This window comes from Staurois parvus, unplaced genomic scaffold (assembly GCF_062004578.1).
Source record: "Staurois parvus isolate SC_StPar_1 unplaced genomic scaffold, SC_StPar_1.0 ptg000562l, whole genome shotgun sequence".
Lineage (NCBI taxonomy): Eukaryota > Metazoa > Chordata > Amphibia > Anura > Ranidae > Staurois > Staurois parvus.
In genome coordinates, this window is record NW_028318358.1 from 12,501,411 (window position 1) to 12,527,230 (window position 25,820).

The 25,820-nt window shown below is 41.8% G+C and overlaps 1 protein-coding gene across 1 annotated transcript; it reads left to right on the plus strand.

The window, feature by feature from the left end:
* Positions 1-3,780: 3,780 nt before the first annotated feature.
* LOC149450853 (keratin, type II cytoskeletal cochleal-like) lies at positions 3,781-18,248 on the plus strand. The gene is made up of 9 exons (XM_089691495.1): positions 3,781-4,251; positions 7,316-7,524; positions 10,953-11,013; positions 11,808-11,903; positions 11,995-12,159; positions 12,446-12,571; positions 16,850-17,070; positions 17,549-17,577; positions 17,666-18,248. The coding sequence occupies exons 1-9, from the start codon at positions 3,835-3,837 to the stop codon at positions 17,821-17,823; spliced, it is 1,482 nt and encodes a 493-aa protein (XP_089547621.1). The 5' UTR covers positions 3,781-3,834; the 3' UTR covers positions 17,824-18,248.
* The last annotated feature ends 7,572 nt before the right edge of the window (positions 18,249-25,820 follow it).

The window sequence follows — 25,820 nt, forward strand, 5'->3', positions numbered from 1 at the left end:
GATGGAAACTTGGCTCATAATCCTCCATGTATTATTAAAGCAGAAACTCTTTACAGTATTTTACAACAATCTCCATTGGTCACTGTTGATATACTTATACTGTATCTAATATAGGAGGCAGCCAAAAGTTCATATAGACTATGCAAAAAACATCTGCTTTTTAATATAGTTCATATTAGGAGGAGTTTCTTTTTTTAGGCTTCCCAAGAGCAACTGTTTTTACCTGATGCCCTCAAGATGGTCATGCATCTATATACTGTAGTTATTTCAACCATTTCAAGTCCAGTCATTCTTCTATTTCCTTTATATACTACATACTGTATGTATGCAGAACTATATGATGATATAAGAAAAACGGCATAATTCAAGCTCACGTTTGATAAACAAATAATAAAATGAGCAGACAAGAAACAGAGGAAGTAATAAACGTGATAAAATGATCAGAAAGATTTTTGTGTACCTTTCAGTATTAACTTACTTTGTTTACTGAAATACACTTACTAATGTACTTTACCTACGGTGTGAAGCATAACTTCAGCAATATCTTCGTAATTCTAGTTTTCTTTTTCATTATGGATGCACAGTTTGAAGAAGAGTAATGTTTTTCACATTTTTATTTGTAAAAAGAAATAAAGCATTCCCGTTGCAGGGGATATACAGTAATGTAAATTTTTCTATTACTTGTTGATAATTTGCTCTTTAAATTGACATTTGTCATTAGTTTAATAAGCTTGTTATTTAGTAGATGACACAACAGACAAAAGACAAAGTTGACATAAACCATTTATATATTAAAACAAACAGACATCATACAAATATATAGTCACTGACTAAACCAAATATACATTTATATATCTTGTTAGTCAGGGGTTGAACTAATCATGAGTTTTCAACAATAAACAGAAGATAACAATACATATGTATTGTTACACCATACACCATACATGCTTTTCTTATGCTGGAGGTTTGGGTATTTGCTACAGCACTGGAATTGGTAGTATGCTGGGTATGAAAGGCTAGTGGTCTTTTATCCTTGTGTCCCACTGTCCATAATGTTAAATAAAGCATAAATGAAACAAACAGGGAAAACAAATCTCGATCATATTGACAGGTGGTAGTAGCTAGCAATTTACACATAGATAAAGTACCAATAGACTTCCTAAGCTGCATAGCAATCAGCCTACCCAAAACCAAAAAAGAGCTGTGTGTGTTTAATCACTTTACATGATTTTCATGTTAGATATAGATATTAAAGCCCAAGCGGTATGTGATGGGGGCATTTTCTGAATAAATATGCTCCAAACCTCTTTCTTGATTTATGTATATTAGTATTTCCAGGGCTTTCAAACTGGCACAATGCATTTTGTTACCTGTTAAAGTACCCCCTACATGCATGCATTACTGGTTGAGACACAGAAAAGGAAAAAAGTCAATGGCACACAAATAGAGAGAGTAATCCATAGGTGTACAAATTGTTTATGGTTAACTAATGAATACCAGCCTGGTTATAAATCAAAGGTCAGGTTAAAATGACTGGCAAAGGAAACCATGGTTAAATGTGTTGGAAAAAAAACAAATATTGAGCACAATTGACCTCTATGACTAAGCCTTAGTATGCAGGGCAAAAAGCATTGGGGGGGTGTGGCCAGTGAATCAGCGTTGGCTGATGCCATCACATTTACCTACATGCATCAGGATGGCTGAACAGCATCCTGTACCTCTCATACTGGCATTTCTGAATGAGTGAAAGCTGCCACCAACACTCCTTTTCCTGAGTTCAAGCAGCCAAACACACTACACCTCAGGCTTGGAGCGGCACTACAGGGCTCTAAAGGTTGTAAGGAGTGCAATTACCTTATGCATGGCAGACAGAAAAGACCTTAAGAGGTTAGTACATAATACAGATAACCAAAGTTTTATAAGTGCACCAAACACAAAGCATGAGCAATTTTTCCAGCAGCATTTACCTGGGGACAGATTGACTTAGTACTCTGGTCTGCACCATGCTGTCCCTCTGCCATCTGCCGACTGCTGTTGCTGACAGGAGTTGTCCACGAAAGACAGCTCTGGCGTCCACCTGGGCTGGTTCCCAGCTCTACTTCCATGGTTTTAATGTCAGTACTGTAGACATTACTTATTAATAAAATTGTCATATCTGAAATTATATCAGTGTGTTGCTCTGTTTTCTTCCCATCCCTACTATGTGAAATATCTCCATTCCATCATTAGGCAGCCTGTCAATCCTTGGACTGAAGTGCACAAAAGTACCCATTCTTTGTGTTCAGTGGACTAATCGGCCTTCCGTTATCAGGACTATGTGCTAACCCTTTGACTCCTTTTCTGTCTGCCATAAATAAAGTATTTGCTCTCCTTGTTTGTGCTTTTGCACATTGCTGTTTGGGAACCTCTGCTTCATAAGGCATTTTATACCCAGTTCCTCTGATGAAAGGGATTTCTGTCTAAAAATGTTTGTATGCAACATATAAAAGTACTTATTCACCATGAAAATTTACATTATTTCTTTGGTTATAAGATTACAATAGTAATAAAAATTATTTAAAAAAAAAATATAGGTCCCTCTGGATTTGCTGCTTTAGACTCCAACCTCCATACAGGTTCTATACACATAGAAGGTAGTGATTTGCTCTTTATTCTTCATCATGTGGTGTAAAACATTACACACTAAAACGAATAATTACTTGATTCTTAATCAACATATAGAGTATTTTAAATAGATTATCCATTCTATACCTCCACTTGGCTTGGACTCATAAAAGCATGCCTGCACTGAGGGGATGCAGTTCAGAAATCCATTTTTTCTAGTATTGCTAAGTACACTCTTTGGAGCTCCATAACATTGTACACGGATTGAACATAGATTTAAAGAAAAAGTAAATTGCTGTAACTTTTGTTACTTACAAAGGGGAACAGAAGTATGGACTTCTATATTATTATACAGTAGCCCAATGTGCTATGATATAAGATAACTACAATGAGTGGAGTGGTATGACAAAATTTAACAAACTGGAAACTCTTAATTGTGCCCAATAAAGAGACGCTGTCACTTTGTACATTCAAGGTAAAGTGACAGTGTCTGTGCAGAAGGGCCCCTGCCCCAAGCATGCCCACCTTGCCATTGTTCTCTTGCCAATCATTCCACACTTGCAGCTGGTACCAAAATCCAAGTACTGGCTGGTTTTGGACACTAGGGGAAGAGGTGTCATCATTCTTTCTGTCATGTGATAGCACTCAGATTCAGCGATTGGCTGCTAGACCCAAACATTGTTACAAACATTGTTACATGGTTCCCCATACCCAGAACAGTTGCCTTTGGCTAAATGATGACATTTTGTTGAAATCTGATTTTTGATAACATTTTGGGGACATGAAAACAATTTTGTTCATCCCTTGTCAGGACTTCAACAATATATCAACAATAGTATTAAAAAACTTCAATCCAACCAAATCCAGTCATTAACATTTGGCAAACTATGTAACAATAATATTATCAATGTTTGATGTCCACATCACCTTTCTCTTTTAAAAGTGGTGAAACTAAATCTAGCAAACACAATTTTAAATTTCAGCAAGTACAGCTAATAAATTTTTGCATTAAAGTTTTGACAATGCAGGCGTGTTGCTAGTCTGCCTTCTATAAATTTGAAGAGATGATGCTACAAAACAAAAATCATTTGGTCATAATTTTTATGTGACTGTTAACAGTCTGTTTAGATATAAAAGCAGTATGAAATCTCTGTGCATTAGCAAGTTCCTGGAAGGCCCTCTATTCAACATATCCTGTGCAGACCAGCTTGGGGACTGAGAGAATTCATTATGCCTCATCAATGTACCATGGTCTCCTCTGGAAACACACACTTCAAGCCTTGTGCTGCTTTACCCAAACATTATGGCTCCCACAGTTTCTTATCACACTCTTCTAAACACGTCAAACAAGGTCACAAGATCCACCATTTGTTCAGCAGCAAGAGTGCCCATAATATTGGATCAAAGGGACCCAAGATGTCAGTAGGAAGTTTTCATTTAGGTAAAGCAGGACATGGACATGGACATGGATTTGGTCATGGTTTTGGAGGAACATGTGGTTCTGGAAGCATCACCCCAGTTACTGTTAACCAGGGTCTTCTGGCCCCTCTCAACTTGGAGATAGATCCAAACATCCAAAGAATGAGAACGGAAGAGAAGAATCAAATCAAAGGCCTCAACAATAAGTTTGCTACCTTCATTGACAAGGTAAGAAAGTTTATTGAATGACAATATATACAATAATAATTTTTCTTGGTGCTCCAGCAGCCACAAATAAGGTGTAAGTTTATTAAAGTGAGATAAGCCATGATGGTAACTATTACGGCTTATCTCTGCTGTGCAGCAGTTTAATAGGCTGCTATGGGCAGTAGTGAGGATGTTCTCTGCTTCTCATCACAGTTCAGGAGAAGCTGCCAGTGATTACTGCACAAACGGCCAGTTTAATAAGGAATGAAAGAAGCACCCCACTGGCTATTTGTGTCATTTATCTCACTCTCTGCTTCTCCACCTCAGAGGTGTGTGTGACCATTCATAAATAATTGTATTTTTATTTATATCAGGACATCTCTGTGAGAATTGTAACCAAGTGTATTTACAACTTTAAAAATAAACTCGATAACAAGTGCCACAGGCAGGGCTTTTTTTTCAGTGAAAACGCGGGGGAACACACTAAATGTATGTAATGGCAAGGGTTGCTGGGTGCTGGAGAATCTATTGTTGTTGGCTGCTGGGGAACTATTCTCACTGGGGGTGCTATTGTTTCAAGGGGGGTTATTGTTGTTGGGAATGTCCCATGTTCCTGGTGGGAGATCTATTGTTTCTGGGAGGGGTCAACTGTTGCTGGGAGGGATCTACTTTTGAGAGAGAGGTCTATGGTTGCTGACAATTGGAGGGGTTGTTGATTCTGACAGCTGGGAGATCTGTTGTTGCTGTTAGTGGCCCATTGTTGCTGGAATGGATCTATTAGTTGCTGGGGGACTTTTGTTGCTGGGAGGGAACTATTGTTTCTGGGGGTGGATCTATTGTTGCTGGGGGATCTAACGTTGCTGGTTGCAGAAGATCTAGTTTACTGCTTTTCATTTTATCATGAATGTATCCCATACACATACAAATTACCTAGTATCACAAAATGATACTTGGGTCTATATTCTCTAAAAGGGGCAATACTGGGAGTTGGGTAGGAGGTAGAACCAAGAAACAGTGCTTGGAGGTGAGTAGGGGGCGAATACAAGGGGCGACTCAGAAGGGAGAGTACCTGCACTTATTTTCTGAGAAAAAAAACCCTGCTCACAGATATGTCTTGATATAAATAAAACACAATTATTTATGAATGGTCCCTGTCACGCAGTTCAAGCTTTACATCTTATTTTTCATTCAGGAGCAGGGGCGGACTGACAACTCATGGGGCCCCCGGGTAATAGGGGATCATGGGGCCCCTGTGTCCTTAGCCAAACTAAAAAAACCTATAAAAAAGGTACCAAGGGCATCTCATGGGGCCCCTTACTGTCCCTGGGCCCTCGGGCAGTGCCCAAGTTTCCAAATGGTCAGTCCGCCCCTGTTCAGGAGTATTTGTGCTACGGGTATCACAAGATCCTGGGCTGACTGCTGCTATCTCACTTCTACTACACATCGTGGCCATTCACTGTGTATTTTATGCATCAGTCAGAGAAGAGAAGTACAAATGTTAACAAACAAGCTTTCTTCTGAGAGTTTTATATGTGGTAAAGGGCCTCAGTATGAAAAGGTCGGAAACTTCACAGTTTAAAAAGCATAGTGTTTTCCTAGGAAAGCCCCTTACATAGCGGATATACCAAAACCCTAAACTGGGCATGTTTTAATCTATCCATCAATAAGTTTTATCATTAGTGATAGTAAATAGGAAACATGGGCAGCTGCATATTTCTTTTAAAAGTGTTAATGAAACAGGGCTATTTGAGAGATCCTGTATCAAATACATACTCGTACAATGTGGAGTTCTCTAAGATGGTATAACTCTATCTAAAATTAAAAGAGACCGATCTCCCAACTATCTGATTTTTAACATAGACTTCATATAATGCAAACATGATCTAAAATAAACTCAACAAAATCCCAGCGCCAATCAAAGAAAGTATACAATTATGCAGCTGTGCACCAGTGAAAACCACCAATAATAAATAACACAAAAAACAGCGCAAAAATTAAATATATAAAAATAATCACAAATAAATAAATGTCCGTGCAAAAATATATATATAATATTTCAAACATAAGTCCTTATTTTCCCAAAAGGATTTTCAAAACAATGTTCCAAAATGTGCTTCCACCTAATCTTGAAAACGCCCTGTGGTCTTGAAAACGCCCTGTGGGTGGGGTGAAATGCATTGATGCACTTATGGTCTGCCGTCTTCTTGGCCTACGTCACTTCCGGTATTTGGAACGCACGCCGACTTTTGCGGTTAAAGCAGCCATTTTTGAGGTGGAAAGCTGGTCATCCTCTACAGTGATCCTTAAAGCGTGAGATCCCTATATTTACAATTTGGAAACTTGTTCCTTTGAAGCCTTTGAGGCTATTAAACAAGGCCTGTTATTTTATTGAAACATGTGAGTGTCCTTATTCTATTGATTTATATGGTATTGAGTGGCAGCATTACACTATGTAGCCTTTCTTTCCTTGCACACTATTGAGGATTCCATGGAGAAGTAGAGTGGAGTTGATTGCTGCATCTAAGCAGGGTGAAGGCGATTTGAGTTCCTCCTGAGGGGCTATAGGATCCCTTATATCCTATGAGGCTTATTACTCACCTCCATCTGGTGAGTGCGGTCAATATTATTTTTCACGTGGTGATTAGGTGGAAGCACATTTTGGAACATTGTTTTGAAAATCCTTTTGGGAAAATAAGGACTTATGTTTGAAATATTATATATATATTTTTGCACGGACATTTATTTATTTGTGATTATTTTTATGTATTTAATTTTTGCGCTGTTTTTTGTGTTATATATGATCTAAAATAAGACCACATTGTCTAGTGAGTAGGAACACAGAAGACACATTGAAATTTGACCCTGTTACCTGTCTTCATATGATGCCCCAGTATAGACGTACTGCACATCAATCAGAGAACTGAGAACCTGTTTAATCTGCCAGACACTGGGTAATGTAGCTCTCAATACTTAGAATACAGCAACCACAATACTATATTAATGTCACATTGTGGCAAACCACTATCCTTTTAGTATTTAATGACTGCTAATGGTTATGCTGTACTTCATTTTATTTTTCTTACAGGTGAGATTCCTGGAACAGCAGAATAAGATGCTGGAGACCAAGTGGGCTTTTCTACAAGAGCAGAGGACAACCAGTTCTCAGATTGAACCTCTGTTTGAGGCTTTTATTGGCAATCTCAGGAGACAACTCGAGAGTCTGGAATGTGAGAGTGCTCGGCTAGAGGCAGAACGGAACAGCATGGAAGACATGATGGAAGAATTTAAGAGAAAGTAAGTTACTTATTATTAGTTTGCGTTCACTTTGAAAAAAACCTCCCCCACCAGTACTGCAGAGCAGAAAGCTTTTAAAAGGTTTAGGTGCACATTTATTGGGGTGATGTGCAAAAGGTATGCCAGACTCCCTATTATGTGTTGATTTTATACAAAAAAGTTAACCATTTGCTCTCTGGAAGATTTATCCCCCTTCCAGACCAGGCCATTTTTTGCAACACGGCGCTGCGTTACTTTAACTGGCAATTGCTGCTCATGCAACACTGTATATAAATTAAACGTATGTCCTTTTTTCCCCACAAATAGACCTACAAAATATGGGACATATACTGTTTTTTTTTTCATTTACTTATTTTTTATAGTAGTAATGGCTGCGATCAGCGACTTATAGAGAGACTGCGATATTGCAACAGATATTTTTACACTAATTGACACTTTGTGGGAACCAGTAACACTAATACAGTGATCAGTGCTAAAAATATGCACTGATCACTGTACTAATAACACTGGTTGAGAAGGGGTTAACATCTAGGGCAATCAAAGGGTTAAATGTGTGCCTAGCTATGTGTTTAGTGTACACTAGGTGGTGCTTGTACTAGGGGAAGTGAAGGATTGTTTTCCCAGCTTTTCATGGACACACAATCCTTTACTTCCCCAGGACAACATGTTTCGCGCACAAACGCTTTCTCAAATCCTACAAGCAACATGTCGTCCTGGTAACCGGCCACATCTCCCCTGCTTGCGGCAGTACGCTGGGCTTCCCCTCCGTCTCTTGACATCATCCTGGGAAGCCGCGATCACGTGGTCCCTGCATCTGACAGGTTCAACTCCATTCGTCACCACTGCACATCATCCCCGAGCGGACGGGCCATCCACCTGACCCAGGCACTTCCTCCAAGCCACAGGCTAAAGTGTTTTATGTTCCATTGCTTATTCCAATAAAAGTACTCCCCCTAGTGGGGTTTTTATATTACTATCACTATGAAGCTTCTGGATTCATCTATCTGATGGTAACAGCAGCAGTGGTAACTCTCATGGGTAATGCACCATTTACTGAGATCCTTTTAGTACTGGGCCTCCTCTTGCGCTTCAGAATATTTGATTTTATATTAGATCACATCCCTTACTTCAAACCTCTTTCCACCTAGTGGGTGACAGTGGTCCCCAGGCTGGAGGGGGGCCAGCATTGCAGGGTGATGGTAGGGTGTACTGGAGGCAGGCATTATAACACATTCTCTCCCAGAAGCCCAGTATGGTTGCCTTGCCATCTATTACAAATTTATCAAATTTCTTGATGGGTGCTTTGCGTGTGTTCTACCATGGGGAAAATTACAGCATGTATTGTTTGATTTTCCATGTGATCTTATGTACATTCATATTGCTCTATAACTAGTGTCTTATACAACAGACATATCAATAAAGTATGGATGGTTCTAATAGGTTACTTTAATGGCCTACTGTATTCTGGATGCTGGACTGTATTTATGTATAATCCTGACCACTGCACTATTATGATTGTGCAGAGCTTTGCACTCATACTTACTATGTCTTGTCCTGCATTGTGTCTCTGTCTGGAGGTGACCATTTTGTTAGCAGCATGGTCTTTTTTCTCATATCAGATCATCCAACAGGGAAAGCAGTAAACAGTACATTAGTGACATCACAAAATCTCACCCCAAATCTGCTTGCAGCCAGAGGCAGCAGTGTCTTAGATATCACAGTGCAGGTATACAGCTATGAGGCTGTAGGCACAGAAGTGCAGACACCTTCACATAGCAGGAAGTTCCAGAGTACTACATAGACACATTTACAATGTCTAAATGTTTCTTATAACAGAGAAACTCTTTCTTTTTTGAGTTTGGATAAACTTTAAAATTCAAAGCCCTTATAACTCTGTCCTGAGCTACATCCCCAGCCTAGTCTCAAAATACCACCCAAACCATCCTCTTTACTCCTTCCAATACCTCTTGCTCTCTAACTTCCTCGTCACCTCTTCCCATGTTCACCACCAGGACTTCTCTCAGAGCCTATCCTGGGGAACTCCCTCCCTGTCAGCCTTCAAGCAATCTGTGGAAACTCATGTTTCCACAGCCTATCCTGCTTCTATATAACAACTGAATTTTACTTTCTCAAACTCCTCCCCACATAGTTACTACTCTTTTTGTCACTTGCTCTTTCCTGTAGATTGTAAGTTCTAGCAAGCAGTGCTTTCCTAAGCCTCTTGTCTTGAACTGTTTTGTAATTACACTGTCTTTATTTATTATTATACAGGATTTATATAGCGTCAACAGTTTGCTCAGCACTTTACAAAATAAAGAAAGCCAAAACAGTAACAATACAGTTCAATACAAAAGGGTTAGGAGGGCCCTGCTCCTTGGAGCTTACAATCTAAGAGGAAGGGGCTGGTGGTACAAAAGGTAATAACTGTGGGGGATGGACTGGTAGAAGGAATAGAAGATTCCGTAATTAGCTGAAGGCAGGATAGGCTTCCCTGAAGAGATAGATTTTCAGAGATTGCCTAAAAGTGAGCAGAGTAGGCGAAAGTCTGATAGATTGGGGTAGAGAGTTCCAGAGGATGGGGGAGGCTCTGGAGAAGTCCTGGAGATGAGCTTGGGAGGAAACAAGGGAGCTAGAGAGCAGGAGGTCGCGGGAGGAGCGGAGAGGACAATTTGGGTGATATTTGAAGACAAGATTGGTGATGTAATTTGATTTATAAATGGTTTTATATGTGATTGTTAATGTTTTGAATTTTATTCATTGGGCAATGGGAAGCCAGTGGTGGGATTGGCAGAGAGGGGTGGCAGATATGGAACGGTTAGTAAGGTGGATGAGTCTGTCAGCAGCATTCATGATCGACTGAAGAGGGAATAACCTGCGATGAGGTAGGCCAACGAGGAGAAAGTTACAATAGTCAAGGCAAGATATAACCAGGGAGTGAATAAGTTGCTTAGTAGTTTCAGAGGTTAAGAACGGTCATATCTTGGTGATGTTGTGGAGGTGAAATCTACAAGATTTGGACAGTGATTGGATTTGGGGTTGAAAGGACAGATGGGAGTCTAGGATTATACCTAGTACCTTGGCATGAGGGGTGGGACTGATGGTCGTATTATTGATCTTTATTTTGTAAGGCACAGTGGAAACTAGTGGCACTATATAAATTCATAAATTCTGTATAATAATAATAGTAATAGCCCATCTTTTCTCCTGCCTCTTATTTTAGTGCTTTTAAGCGATGACAGGTTGCATGCCCTTTACGTGTACAACTATGTGGTGGGGGAGCATGTACACTCTTTAACCCATTTCTGCCCAAACATAAGATGGTCCTTAGTACTATATACAATAATACGTGACTGTAGGTCATGTGCTGTGGTACATAAATATAAATTATTTGCTAGTACAGATGAAAGTATAGTTTATTTTATTGTCAGATATGAAGAAGAAATGAACAGACGCGCTTCTGCAGAGAATGAATTTGTCCTGCTGAAAAAGGTAAGAATGTCATCTAGTACTTCCATTATCATTTAATTTATGCACCAATAACATGTTCCAGATGTTTGCAATTTAGAGAATAATACATACCCTCATAAAAAAAAGAGTTATGCTTTTTAAATGGTCTGTTTCAGCACATCTAGTATACTGTGGAACATGTATACCATTTTACTTAAGTTTATACCTGAACTCCAGGTACAAAAACATTAATTTAACTACATATTATAATATAGTATATTCCTCACAAGCCACACAAGATATAGGCCCTTATATCTTCACCAAACTTTGCAAAACTAGAGCAGTAGGTGGATACAAGCTGTGCTGCCCCCCAGGCCCACCATTTTCTGCCACAACCAACCACAATTAACCTCCCCCCCACCGCCATCACCCAAACATCCCCCTCCAGCCACTGCCCCCATGGAAATTGCTGTCCAAGGCAAATGCCTTGTTTGCCCTGCGGTGAACACGCCACTGTACAAGACCATTCACCTTGCACAAGTACAGAGAGGGAAAGTATCAGTGACTACAGGTAGAGGAAGCTCTACACAGATGAAAAGTTTCAAGCTGGATTACACCACTGGTCTAAAAAAATAAAAGTAAAAAAAAGTAAAAATACACATGCCTCATTTAATTGGATAATATATGCTTATCTAAAGGTTTAAAGTATATGTTTAGCATATATTACAGACATAAAAATCATGATGTGTACCTTCTGAGAAATGTTGTCTTTCCTAAACCAAATGCCTCCCCTGCCTTCATTTTATCAAGACTCATCTAACTAATGTTAATTGTAGGATGTAGATGCTGCATTTATGAACAAAGCTGAACTGCAAGGAAAGGCTGATGCTCTGACCGATGAAATTAGCTTCCTGAGGACTCTGTATGAAGCGGTAAAACTCCATTAACCTATTGCTAAAGGATTCTTAACTTTTATTGATTTTCCTATCTAGTCTCAAAGTTTGGTTACTATTCATTCTGTAGGAGATCAATCAACTCCAGGCTCAGATCTCAGACACTTCAGTCATTGTGTCCATGGACAACCGCAGAAACCTGGACCTGGACAGCATTATTGCTGAGGTCAGAGCTCAGTATGAAGACGTTGCCAACAGAAGCAGAGCTGAAGCAGAAGCCATGTACCAGTCAAGGGTAAGTCTAACATAGTAGCTGCCAGATGAACATTAAGATCCTTATTTAGTATGAATACAGGGGCAGACTGACCATTTGGAAACTCGGGCACTGCCTGAGGGCCCGGGGTCAGTAGGGGGCCCCATGAGATGCTCCTGGTACCTTTTTCATAGACTTTTTTGAGTTTGGGCAAGGCCATAGGGGCCCCATGATCCCCTATTGCCCGGGGGCCCCATGAATTGTCAGTCTGCCCCTGTATGAATACCAGTGTTAAGAAAAAAATAACATGATGATCCTTTTTTCCTAGTTTGAGGACTTGCGCATGGCAGCTGGCAGAAATGGAAATGATTTGCAGAACAGTAAAAATGAGATCGCTGAGCTAAACCGAGCAATTCAAAAACTTAAGGGAGAGATTGAATGTGCCAAATCTCAGGTAAATAAGAATTTTTTAGATTTCTTAAGTGTTCCCAGAATTTCACCAATACTCTAAGCAACACATTTCATAGAGCATTTAAATAAGGGGACTATTTAATCATGTTTGGGTGCAGGCAGAGTAATATCCTGCACTTCATTTCCCAACAATTAAATTAAAGTCCTGGCCTGCCAGGCAAATTGATATAGAAGAGGCTGAAACTTTGCTGGTGGGAAATACAGTGCAGCACATTACTCCGCCTGCACCTGAAAGCAATTACATAGTCCACTTTTGGCCTGATTAGTTGTCACACCGATTCAATCGCAAACAATACCCTAACAGGGTACAAGAGTCTGGGGCATCTTTTCTTCCAGAAGGTAAGATATGCGGCAGCCTTGTTTTCTGGCAGTAGGTGGAAGGATGGACATGCCATTCAAATTCTGCAACCTGGGACAAAAGTGTTCATGTGTGGCCAATCCAGGCTCCTTCTGGAGGACTCCTCTGCCTGGGATGGTCGTGTGTGCAGGGAGGGGGTATTCCATCTGAAAAGTGCAGGAGTGCCCACTAGAAGGGTTGTGTGTAATTAATGTGCCATCTTTTGCTTACAATTCATATGATCTTGTCACTACGAGATGCTTTATACTTCTCTCTTAGGACCTGTGTATTTAAAGAACTCCAGGGAAAGAAAATGTATTTAAAATCTAGCACACAAGGAGTTAAATAGCAGAACGAAAACCCTCCCATCATTTATGCTAGGTTTACCCTCTGAAAAGTATTTAATGGTGGATCACTTTTCAGAGCATTTGACAGATGTTGAATTAATGGGGCCCAGTGGCAGAAAGATGACTAATTATTAACTTTTGGGTCCAGGTGAGATAATCTCCATCACAATATCAGTTAAAGTCCCAACATCTTCTTTAGCAATCCACAGGGGCAGGCTGAAAGTTCAATATAATTGACAGAAACGCAGCACTGTAGATTACTCCATCTGCACCCAAAAGTCATTAAATAGTCCCCTTTCTACCCCTAGTCCTTATGGAACAATTGAAGCCCAAGGAATTTGCTATAGTACAATTGTGTTACCCTCTGAAGAGCAATCCACAGTTGATCACTTTGCAGAGGGTGTTTGACAGGTGGTGATAAAGTGTTATTCTGGTTCCTCACCACCTCCTAAAAACCTTGCACACCATGCTGCAACTGCATGCGTTTCACACAGTTGCGGGGCAGCCTCATCCAATGAAATGGGTCAAATTTGACAGCTGAACGCAACAGGGGGCTAGTTTTTGCCACATCAAAATGCACAGCATAATAGCTGCAGCATGTGTACAATCCCATCCACTGCCTTTGCAGCATTTGCCTGCATGTTACCCCCTTCTAATTTTTGCACTCTGTATGTTACATACTCCAGTCACTTGCACTCTGTATGTTACATACTTTTGACCCCTGTGCTCAGTACAAGTTTTTACCCCTTCCCACTGTTAGCACAATGATGCACACTGCCTGCAGGCTAGTGGGAGGGGTAGTCAGGCTCAGGTAGTGGTCTTGTGAGGAAGTGGGGGGGAGGTGTCTGTCAGGTAGGCTGTAACACTGACAGCTATCAGAACAGATGCAGTTGGATGATTTGGGGGAAAGGAGGAGGGTCTGGGAAGAGAGACAAGATGAGGATGGGTGACCTCCACAGATATATCCGCTGTGTGGTGTGTAGCGCAACAAGCATTGTGCATGTGTGCCTGTGTACTTCATTTGGCTACCATTACCTAGTTCATTGTCTTTGTCAAATTATAATAGCAATTCATTATGTATCTTTTTTTAGGTCGAAAAGCAAGCCCCTTTACTTTTTTTCAATGCATCCCCAGATCAGACAGGCTAGATCCGGCCCTGAATGTGATAGGTAGTCAAGAAACTAGACTTCTAATTTAGGCGTAATTTATGCTCCTTGAAAACCCAAAAGTGTCCCTTGGATTTTGGACCCTTCTATGCATCAAGTCTCACACATGTAGTATCTCCTTATTTGGGAGGAGTAGTAGAATGTGTTTTTGGGTATAACTGCAAGTATGCCTATGGCATGTGTAAGAAATAGCAATTTAGTGAAAAAAATACACATTTTATTTAATTTCTTTATTTTCCAAAGAACTGTGGGAAAACAGTTACAGCTTCAAACAATTCACCATGTCCCTTACTGAATACCGTGAGGAGTCTACTTTCCAATAAGGGGTCTTTTGGGAGATATTTGTGTAGCACTACCCCCTTAAGGGTTGCTTAGTAATTTTTTGGGTTCCCTGTTGATTTGGACCTCTTATTGAAAGCCCAACTTCTGCTGACACCATATTCTCTGCAGATGGGGTCAGTCCAAGGACTCTCCAGTTTAGACTCAATGTCCCGTCTCCTACTGTCAGAAGGGCCTGCTGGGCAGTGTGGCAGACCTGGTGGTCAGTAGGTTTCTTTCGCTCTTCCTCTCTCTCTAACTCTGGCTCTGTGGCCTAGTTCAGCACTTCTGCTGTCAGCACACCTCCTTCTCCTTCAGTCTCTCCCCACACTCTCTTGGCCAATCTCCCGGGCTTAGATATTTATATGCCCCCTGCCTACACGCTACCTTTCTTGGAAAATGTAGTCCCTGACCACCCTGCTCTCCAGCTAAGTCCTGCTGTTCAGCATACAAGTTCCAGAGGGCTGTTCTGTCCATGTGAGTGACCCTGAACGACAGGCAACTCCCATCTAATGCCCAATGTATTGTATTGCAATACATTAATGTTTTGCAAGTAATAACATTTCAATGGGTTACATTTGTACTGTCCTGGCATATTAGGGCCTCGAGAATTAAGATAGGCAGTCAATACACTAGGACAGATCAATTTTAAAGTATACTGTGTGTACTGTAGCTTGTAGACTCTATAACTGCAAATAGACTAAATAATATGCAATGATTTTGGTTATTTTTTAACAAAGAAATGTAGCAGATTAAATGTTGGCCTAAATTTATGAAGAAGGATTACTTATTTGCAAAATTATATAACAGGAACTAAGAAAAACATGTTTTTTTCAAAATTTTTGATATTTTTAAAATTTATATAGCAAAAATGAAAAACCCAGTGGTGATTAAATATCACCAAAAGACAGCTCTGTCTAAAAAAAAAAATTATACTTTGTAATTGTCATTCATAGTAGTGCAGTACTGAAATCTGAAAATTGCCCTGAGCAGGAAGGGGCTGAAAGTGTCCAGTATGGAAGTGGTTAAAATATTTATTATAGTGACAGGGTTGCTTTAACTTCATAAAAAAAAAGAGAAAAGAAGAGTGGCCTAACTGAAGGAAAGGGAAGAAAGTAAGAAATCTATTGTATTATTTACTGAAAAGTAATTTAAATGTGGAATGTCTCTTTAATTCCACAGAAATTTAAGCTAATGGGATATTGTTTTATAAAAAAAATGTAAGAATTTGCTCTAGATCCGTTTATTTGGCTACATTTATAGGCAAATGAGCTACGAATGCTCAAGAATAAAAATGTAGCTTATGCGTTCATTAATCATGTCAATTCAACTTTTTTAAAAATCCTCTTTCCGTATATTCTTGCAAAATAGCAACAATTACAATTCACAAATATTACAAAACTTCTATCCTTGTATGAACCTTGAGCCTTCAGACCAGTGGTGAACAACTCACTAGGAATAAAGATCCTCAACTGTAGACCCTAGGGTTCCACATCATTTTCATTAACTGTGGTTCTAAGAATGCTATCAGGGACTATGTATATCCTTTAGGAAAGGGTCAAAGACTGAGGTCTTGGTGTGGTTGAAGACTGGATACATGCTATAGGACATGGTCAAGGGATGGGATCTATTACTACTGATGTGAATGTACAATATACTGTATATGTAAAGAGGTGAGTAAATTGATAGCGCTATATAAGTACCTGTAATAAATAAATAATTACAGATCATTGTCATACAGCCCTTTTACAACTTAGTGATCTCACTCCTACTGACTGCTGGGATCTGAAGGCCATACAACACACATCAAGGACCTTAGACAGTTCACCAGAGCTTTAGAAAGGAGTATCTACATTTTCTGTTTCTGGTCCCAAAAGATCATATAGCTTTGTCTGAGAGTGGTTGGATTGTGCTTGGCTCATGGCCCATCCAAAGGAGCTATCAGCACCAACATTGGCTATCAAAGAATTAACTAATAAAACTTTATTTTTTTATCTTATTTGTATTTCCAGCCTAAACATGTCTGGGTCAGTGTTCTTCCTGAAACTATTAGCTTCTATAATTAATTCCTCATCCTTTTCATATTTTCCTAGCGTGCAGCCTTGGAATCCGCCATTAATGAGGCTGAGGAACGTGGTGAGTCTGCTGTCAGAGATGCCAAGCATAAGCTGGCTGAGCTGGAGGCTGCCCTGCAAAAGGCCAAGCAGGACATGGCTCGCCAACTGAGAGAATACCAAGAATTGATGAATGTCAAACTGGCTCTGGATATTGAGATTGCTACTTATAAGAAGATGCTGGAGGGAGAGGAGCACAGGTGAGTGTGATATTATTCTATCATTGCAGATAAATAGATTATAGAGTAGATGCTTTCATATTTAAAGAAAATCTGTTAGATTTCAAACAAGATCACAGCAGTAGTAAATCACTACACACTTAAATCTCCAGCTGAAGTTTTATTAAAAATGCTGTTGTGGATACAACACCAAGGACATAATTTACCTCTAATGAAGTGTTTCCCATGTCCTGGCTGGCAGCCTGCTGCTGTTTACTGTAGAAATCTTTCCTCCACTGACTCCAGATACTCCCCACAGTGGTGCTCTTCCAGCTCCACAGAGGTTAAGATCAGCAGCTGTGACTGTAAGCATTGGCGCCTCTTGCCCTCCCCTACCTCTTCAGTATTATCAGTTCTACACTGCACTTCATAAATAACACTAGTGCATTGACACAGATGTAACAATAAACATACTTTGCTATATATGTTTTAACATGCATTGTGATATTTTTTGTCTTAGATTGTCTTCAGATGGAAATGTGAATATATGTAAGTAAACACACTAATCCTAATTTTGTTGTAAATTGCAATTCCTAGGAACAATGCTTTTACATTTTTTTCTTTTTTTTTTCTGTAGCTATCCTGCACTCCAGCCATGGGGGAAAACAACATTCAGGAGGAATGTCCCATGGGGGACATCATCATCTCAAAGGTGGACATAGTTCTGGCAGTGGAAAAAGTCATGGTCATGTTTACACAAGCAAGCACCATTCCAGCCATGAGCACCACTGCTAGAATGGAAAAGTAGAATTGTCATATTCCCTGTCAACAATGCATTTATTGCTACTACCGTTATTCCATTCTGCTGCATTATGCTTCTGCTTCTATGTACATTCCTAGCTTAAAGCTTCATGCTGGTATAGCCATAAATACAGTAAGAGCCTTTGTAAAGTCAATGGGAATCCAAAAGCAGCTTAAAGCAGGTTGATGGCGCTTATAAGGAGATGGTCAAAAGAAGGTTAGAAGGAGCTCAACTTCAGCTCAAATGTGCCTGTCAATGTGTTCTGAGAGATCCCAGAAATGTCTTAGCTAATGTCAAATGCAAACAGAAAGCATCTGAAAGCAAGCTGCATTTCCCCATCGATACAAGCTCAAAGCCAATCAGCACAGGCCCAATACTGTTACCTTAGCCTATTCCCTAATAAACTGCTGTTTACAGATTTGTGCTTTGTAGATTTTATTTTTCTTATTAAACATTTTTTTGTTGGTATCAAAAAAGTTTGCAAAAGACAAGTGCAATATATCTAAGAATGGCATATATTTCAATAAATACTTCTAATGCAGTATGCATTTGGTCCTTATTTTAACCAAACCGAAGGGCACAAAACAAGGAAAAGGGGATAACTGGGGAGCTAAAGGTAAAAAGAAAAGGAATGAAAGGGAAATGAGTTTATGGGTAAAGGAGAAGAGCAGAGCATGAAGAAAATGGACAGGAAAGGAAAATAAGTTACATATCTATAAGAAAATCAGGGATATGGGCATTCAATGTTTGGTGTACAAATTGGACAATGGCTACAAATTAGATTTAACCAACTGAACTACTGTATATCCATTGGAGACAAAGGTACATCACAGAGTTTTTCCTAACAAATATCCCAGTTAAAAGCCTATAAGGCTTTTATATATGGCTGTTGTATTTTTTAGAATCTTTACTTTTTCTGAACAGCCAGTCCTTTCTCTAACTTAGGCAGCCTGCACATTAATCATCTTTTTTCACTCAACCAGCGGGTTGAACAAACAAAAATAAACACAAATTTACCTTGACATCCTTCCCACTGAGCTATTGTGTTTTGATGGCAAGGGGACTATAGCCGGCAGCACTGATCGACTGGGAAAAACCTGACAGGGTAATTACACAGAAGTTGGTTGGCAGATCAACATTTGTACAACCAGCCTACCCTGCCACCAACTTAAAAAAATTGAGGACAAAAGCACACAAATCAAGCATTTCAAATTCTTATTTGCAGTGTGTTTTTCTCTATATACATGGTTTTTTAATCACTTAGCATGTGCCTTGGAACTTGCCAGAAAATTTGACTACAGGATGAGTAAGTAACCTAGCACAGCCCTAACAGTCTTCTCTCCCACTTCCGGGAGTGTCAGATTGCGATCTGTCCTGGCCTAGCTCTGCCATAATTTCCCCTACCTCAATTACCATTAAGGGTGAACCACAAATACAGTTGTGTTCAAAATAATAGCAGTGTGTTGAAAAAAGTGAATAAAGCTCAAAATCCTTCTAATAGCTTTTATTTCCATACACACCAATGCATTGGGAACACTACACATTCTATTCCAAATCAAACATGAAGAAAAATATATCAAATTTGTGTTGTTCCTCTAAAAAAATTGAAGAAAAGTGAATATTAGACTGTTCAAACAAATAGCAGTGTTTGTATTCTTCTTTACAAACTCAAACATTCACTATATAAACTGAAAAATGTTTGAAGATTTTGCTTTCCTTTGAATCACTTAATTAATATTTCGTTGTATAAGCACTGTTTCTGAGAACTGCTGTACATCTGTGTTGCATGGAGTCAACCAACTTCTGGCACCTGTGAACAGGTATTCCAGCCTAGGATGATTGGACTACATTCCACAGTTCTTCTCTATTTCTTGGTTTTGCCCCAGAAACTGCATTTTTGATGTCACCCCACAAGTTTTCTATTGGATTAAGATCCGGAGATTGGGCTGGCCACTTCATAACGTCAATCTTGTTGGTCTGGAACCAAAATGTTGCACGTTTACTGGTGTGTTTGGGGTCGTTGTCTTGTTAGAACACCCATTTCAAGGGCATTTCCTCTTCAGCATAAGGCAACATGATCTCTTCAAGCATTCTGATGTTTTCAAACTGATCCATGATCCCTGGTATGCGATAAATAGGCCCAACACCGTAGTATGAGAAACATCCCCATATCATGATGCTTGTGCAACCATGCTTCACTGTCTTCACAGTGTACTGTGGCTTGAATTCAGTGTTTGGGGGTCGTCTGACAAACTGTCTCCGGCCACTAGACCCAAAAAGAACAATCTTACTTTCATCAGTCCACAAAATGTTGCGCCATTTCTCTTTAGGCCAGTCAATGTGCTCTTTGGCAAATTGTAACCTCTTCAGCACATCTTTTTTTCAACAGTGGGACTTTGCGGGGGCTTCTTGCAGATAGCTTGGCTTCACATAGGCGTCTTCTAATTGTAACAGTACTCACAGGTAACTTTAGACTTTCTTTGATCTTCCTGGAGCTGATTGTTGGCTGAGTTCTTGCCATTTTGGCTATTCTTCTATCCATTCGAATGGTAGTTTTTAGCTTTCTTCCACGTCTTTCAGGTTTTGGTTTTAAAGCATTTGCGATCATTTTAGCTGAGCAGCCTAACATTTTCTGCACTTCTTTATATGTTTTCCCCTCTCCAATCAACTTTTTAATCAAGGTACGCTGTTCTTCTAAACAATGTCTGGAACGACCCATTTTCCTCAGAATTTCAGAGAGAAATGCACTGTAATCAGCATGTACAACATTTGCTGCCTTCCTCCCTAAATAAGGGCAATAATTGCCATCTGTTTTTCAAAGAATGAATGACCTCACTAATAGAACTCCACACTGCTCTTATTTTGAACATGCCCCTTTCAATTAGTGATTCAATTACACAGAATCAGCAGCATGCATGTCATGACTGTTGGGTCTGTTGGATTTCTATTACTCTACTACACCTGCTAGTAAATTATTTGCCTTGTAGAAATATCATTTCTACCAAAAACAGTGATTGATCAGGATAGTGATGCCTGACTGCTATTATTTTGAACACAACTGTACCTAGGCTCGATTTGAGGCGGGTTTGGTAAATATTACTGAAGTTCAGGTGCTGAATCTGAATCTCATTAAAATCAATGTTAAAAAATGCAATGGCCACTTTTAGGCTAATAGGTAAATGTTTGTAAAAAAAAATGGCATGGGTGACTTGGCACTATAATGGGTAACATGTACTGAAGCAAACAAAAGTAAAACATATCCCTTTGGTGGGGAGCAACAATTTTAGTAATGTTTAAAGTGGTTGTAAACCCAAGAAATCTAAATTGAAATGACTAGTCTACCTCACACAGCATAACAGCAGAAGGTATTTGTCCATAGTCTGGAAAAGAAAGGAAAGGCTAGTCATCTGAAATTCTCTCTGACACATGACTGACCACTGATACTGTGTAACTATCAGGCGTTACTTGAAAGTAGGTACACTACAGTAGAAGTGCCCAACCATTGAGGGATTAATTGTGATTCTTCTGCTTGGCTCCCTCCCTAGGAGCTGTGGGGTTAAATCTGTGTGAGGATGTTTGGCTCCCATTAGTTGATAATGATGACCTGTGAAAGCATGTATTCCCCCCCCCCCCTTCTCCCTTAGTAGAGATAAACACTCAGTGTCAGCAGGGTCCTGCTGAGTAATTCCCGACAGTTGCTTAGCTCCCTCCAGCCTATGAAAGCCTGCAATCTCCGGTGCCTTAAATGCTCCCCAGTGTTTATGGGGATAACTGTTTTCTCAGTTTCCCCAGGCTGGAGTTGACTCCTAAGTAGTCTTTCAGGCACGGGAGAGGGGGTGTGGTGACACAATTCTTTTTCATGTTACATAGTTACATAGTCTGGCTGAAAATAGAAAAAAGTCCATCTAGTTCAACCATACGAAAAAAAAAAAGTTATAATGCTATACTAACAGTTGATCCCATGGAAGGCAAAAAAACTCAGCAAAGCATGATCCAATTTGCTCCTGCAGTCAAAAAAAATCCTTCCTGATCCCCCAAGAGTCTATTGGATTTTCACAGGATCAACTTATATTCTGTGTATCTAAGAAAGAATCCAAGCGTTTTTTTAAAGCAATCTACTGAGCTGGCCAGAACCAACTCTTGAGGGAGTTTATTCCACATTTTCACAGCTCTCACTGTGAAGAAACCTTTCCGTGTTTGGAGAGTACATTTCTTTTCCTCCAGATTTAAAGAGTGCCCCCTTGTCCTCTGTGATGACCTCAGGGTGAATAGCTCTACACCGAGTTCTCTATATGAACCACGGATGTATTTATACATGTTGAAGATATCCCCCCTTAATCTCCTCTTCTCAAGAGAGAATAAATTCAGTTCCTCTAATCTTTCCTCATAGCTGATCTCCTCCATGCCTCTTATCAGTTTGGTTGCCCTTCTCTGTACTTTCTCCAGTTCCCCAATGTTCTTTTTTTGAATTGGTGCCCAAAACTGAACTGCATATTCCAGATGAGGTCTTACTAGTGATTTGTACAGGGATAAAATGATATTTCTCTTTCTGGAGTCTATACCTCTTTTAATACAAGAGAGGATATTGCTCGCTTTAGAAACCGCAGCTTGGCATTGCATGACATTATTAAGCTTGTGCAGTTGAAGACATCCTATAAGGATGTTATTCCACTGCACAGCTTGGTGTCATCTGCAAAGACTGAAATGGGATTTTTGTGTGTCTGTTTTTTTCACTGTAGAAAAGCAGAAAGGATTTCAGATGTCTGGCTGCTCCTTTATTGGCCAGACTAGGGACAGATTACGTCTGCTGCTATGCTGTGTGAGGTAGACTGGTCATTTCAATTTTGATTTTTTTTTTGTGTTTACAACCACTTTAAAGTGAAACATTATAAATAGAGATGAGCGAAGTATTCAAAAATTCGATTCGACTGATTCGGCGAATTCGTGGACAATATTCGATTCGAGTCGAATATATTCGCTGTGAATTTAACTTAAAAAAGGGTGTTTCTAGGCTTCAGAGAGACTTAATATTAGTGCAGAACACTGTACCTTTAATTTAAATGCCCTTGGAGTCTGCTGGGGAAGAGAAATAATACTGTCAGTCAGTATGACATGCAGATGAGTGCCGTCGATCTTAGAATCACCGCACACTTCACTCATTTGGCCAGTCACGGGGCCAAAACCAGTGTTTGGAGCCACAGTGTGGCGGTGGAGGCAGCAGCAATGGGAGGCCATACAGCAACCTATGACAAAATGGAAACCAGCAGGAGTGTGAGGAGACCTCAAAGTGGCACATGGCAGAGTGTGAGCAATGGGAGGCGGTACAGGGACCCAGGTCACACTGTGGGCCCAGCAGCAGCGTGACCAGGCGGTACGGGGGCCCATGGCAGATTTGGGGCCTGGCGGCACCTATGGGAGGCCTGTAATCTGCCAGCAACCTATGACAAAATGGAAAACCGCAGGAGTGTGAGGAGACCTCAAAGTGGCACATGGCAGAGTGGGAGCAATGGGAGGCGGTACAGGGACCCAGGTCACACTGTGGGATCAGCAGCAGCGTGACCAGGCGGTACGGGGGCCCATGGCCGATTTGGGGCCTGGCGGCACCTATGGGAGGCCTGTAATCTGCCAGCAACCTATGACAAAATGGAAAACCGCAGGAGTGTGAGGAGACCTCAAAGTGGCACATGGCAGAGTGGGAGCAATGGGAGGCGGTACAGGGACCCAGGTCACACTGTGGGACCAGCAGCAGCGTGACCAGGCGGTACGGGGGCCCATGGCCGATTTGGGGCCTGGCGGCACCTATGGGAGGCCTGTAATCTGCCAGCAACCTATGACAAAATGGAAAACCGCAGGAGTGTGAGGAGACCTCAAAGTGGCACATGGTAGAGTGGGAGCAATGGGAGGCCGTACAGGGACCCAGGTCACACTGTGGGACCAGCAGCAGCGTGACCAGGTGGTACGGGGGCCCATGGCCGATTTGGGGCCTGGCAGCACCTATGGGAGGCCTGTAATCTGCCAGCAACCTATGACAAAATGGAAAACCGCAGGAGTGTGAGGAGACCTCAAAGTGGCACATGGTAGAGTGGGAGCAATGGGAGGCCGTACAGGGACCCAGGTCACACTGTGGGACCAGCAGCAGCGTGACCAGGCGGTACGGGGGCCCATGGCCGATTTGGGGCCTGGCGGCACCTATGGGAGGCCTGTAATCTGCCAGCAACCTATGACAAAATGGAAAACCGCAGGAGTGTGAGGAGACCTCAAAGTGGCACATGGCAGAGTGGGAGCAATGGGAGGCGGTACAGGGACCCAGGTCACACTGTGGGACCAGCAGCAGCGTGACCAGGCGGTACGGGGGCCCATGGCAGATTTGACCTCGTTCATCCCATAGTCCTGCCGACTCACGAATAGCGTGGCCTCCTCAAAGGGCCTGAGCAAGCGCAGGTGTAACGCATGAGCTGCCAATGGCTGACATCTAAGTTACACAGGGAGTACCTTTATCCGCTTTTAACATCAGGAAATCTGTGATGGCCTTTCGCTGTTCGTAAAGGCGGTCTAACATATGTAGGGTTGAATTCCACCTTGTTGCAACGTCACAGCATGAGGAGTCGGTACGGGGGCCCATGGCAGATTACGTGCCTGGCAGCAGCAATGGGAGGCCCGTAATCTGCCAGCACCCTATGTCAAAAAATTGAACACACCAGCAGTGTGAGGAGACCTCAAAGTGGCACATGGCAGAGTGGGAGCAATGGGAGGCGGTACAGGGACCCAGGTCACACTGTGGGCTCAGCAGCAGCGTGACCAGGCGGTACGGGGGCCCATGGCCGATTTGGGGCCTGGCGGCACCTATGGGAGGCCTGTAATCTGCCAGCAACCTATGACAAAATGGAAAACCGCAGGAGTGTGAGGAGACCTCAAAGTGGCACATGGCAGAGTGGGAGCAATGGGAGGCGGTACAGGGACCCAGGTCACACTGTGGGACCAGCAGCAGCGTGACCAGGCGGTACGGGGGCCCATGGCCGATTTGGGGCCTGGCGGCACCTATGGGAGGCCTGTAATCTGCCAGCAACCTATGACAAAATGGAAAACCGCAGGAGTGTGAGGAGACCTCAAAGTGGCACATGGTAGAGTGGGAGCAATGGGAGGCCGTACAGGGACCCAGGTCACACTGTGGGACCAGCAGCAGCGTGACCAGGCGGTACGGGGGCCCATGGCCGATTTTGGGCCTGGCGGCACCTATGGTAGGCCTGTAATCTGCCAGCAACCTATGACAAAATGGAAAACCGCAGGAGTGTGAGGAGACCTCAAAGTGGCACATGGCAGAGTGGGAGCAATGGGAGGCGGTACAGGGACCCAGGTCAAACTGTGGGCTCAGCAGCAGCGTGACCAGGCGGTACGGGGGCCCATGGCAGATTTGACCTCGTTCATCCCATAGTCCTGCCGACTCACGAATAGCGTGGCCTCCTCAAAGGGCCTGAGCAAGCGCAGGTGTCACGCATGAGCTGCCAATGGCTGACATCTAAGTTACACAGGGAGTACCTTTATCCGCTTTTAACATCAGGAAATCTGTGATGGCCTTTCGCTGTTCGTAAAGGCGGTCTAACATATGTAGGGTTGAATTCCACCTTGTTGCAACGTCACAGCATGAGGAGTCGGTACGGGGGCCCATGGCAGATTACGTGCCTGGCAGCAGCAATGGGAGGCCCGTAATCTGCCAGCACCCTATGTCAAAAAATTGAACACACCAGCAGTGTGAGGAGACCTCAAAGTGGCACATGGCAGAGTGGGAGCAATGGGAGGCGGTACAGGGACCCAGGTCACACTGTGGGCTCAGCAGCAGCGTGACCAGGCGGTACGGGGGCCCATGGCCGATTTGGGGCCTGGCGGCACCTATGGGAGGCCTGTAATCTGCCAGCAACCTATGACAAAATGGAAAACCGCAGGAGTGTGAGGAGACCTCAAAGTGGCACATGGCAGAGTGGGAGCAATGGGA

What these genes read in the sequence shown, in the direction of transcription:
- LOC149450853 (XM_089691495.1), top strand. Translation starts at nt 3,835, where the DNA reads ATGCCTCATCAATGTACCATGGTCTCCTCTGGAAACACACACTTCAAG. An exon ending in TTGCTACCTTCATTGACAAG is followed by an intron (nt 4,252 to 7,315) that starts GTAAGAAAGTTT and finishes TTTTTCTTACAG; the next exon opens with GTGAGATTCCTGGAACAGCA. An exon ending in AATTTGTCCTGCTGAAAAAG is followed by an intron (nt 11,014 to 11,807) that starts GTAAGAATGTCA and finishes TGTTAATTGTAG; the next exon opens with GATGTAGATGCTGCATTTAT.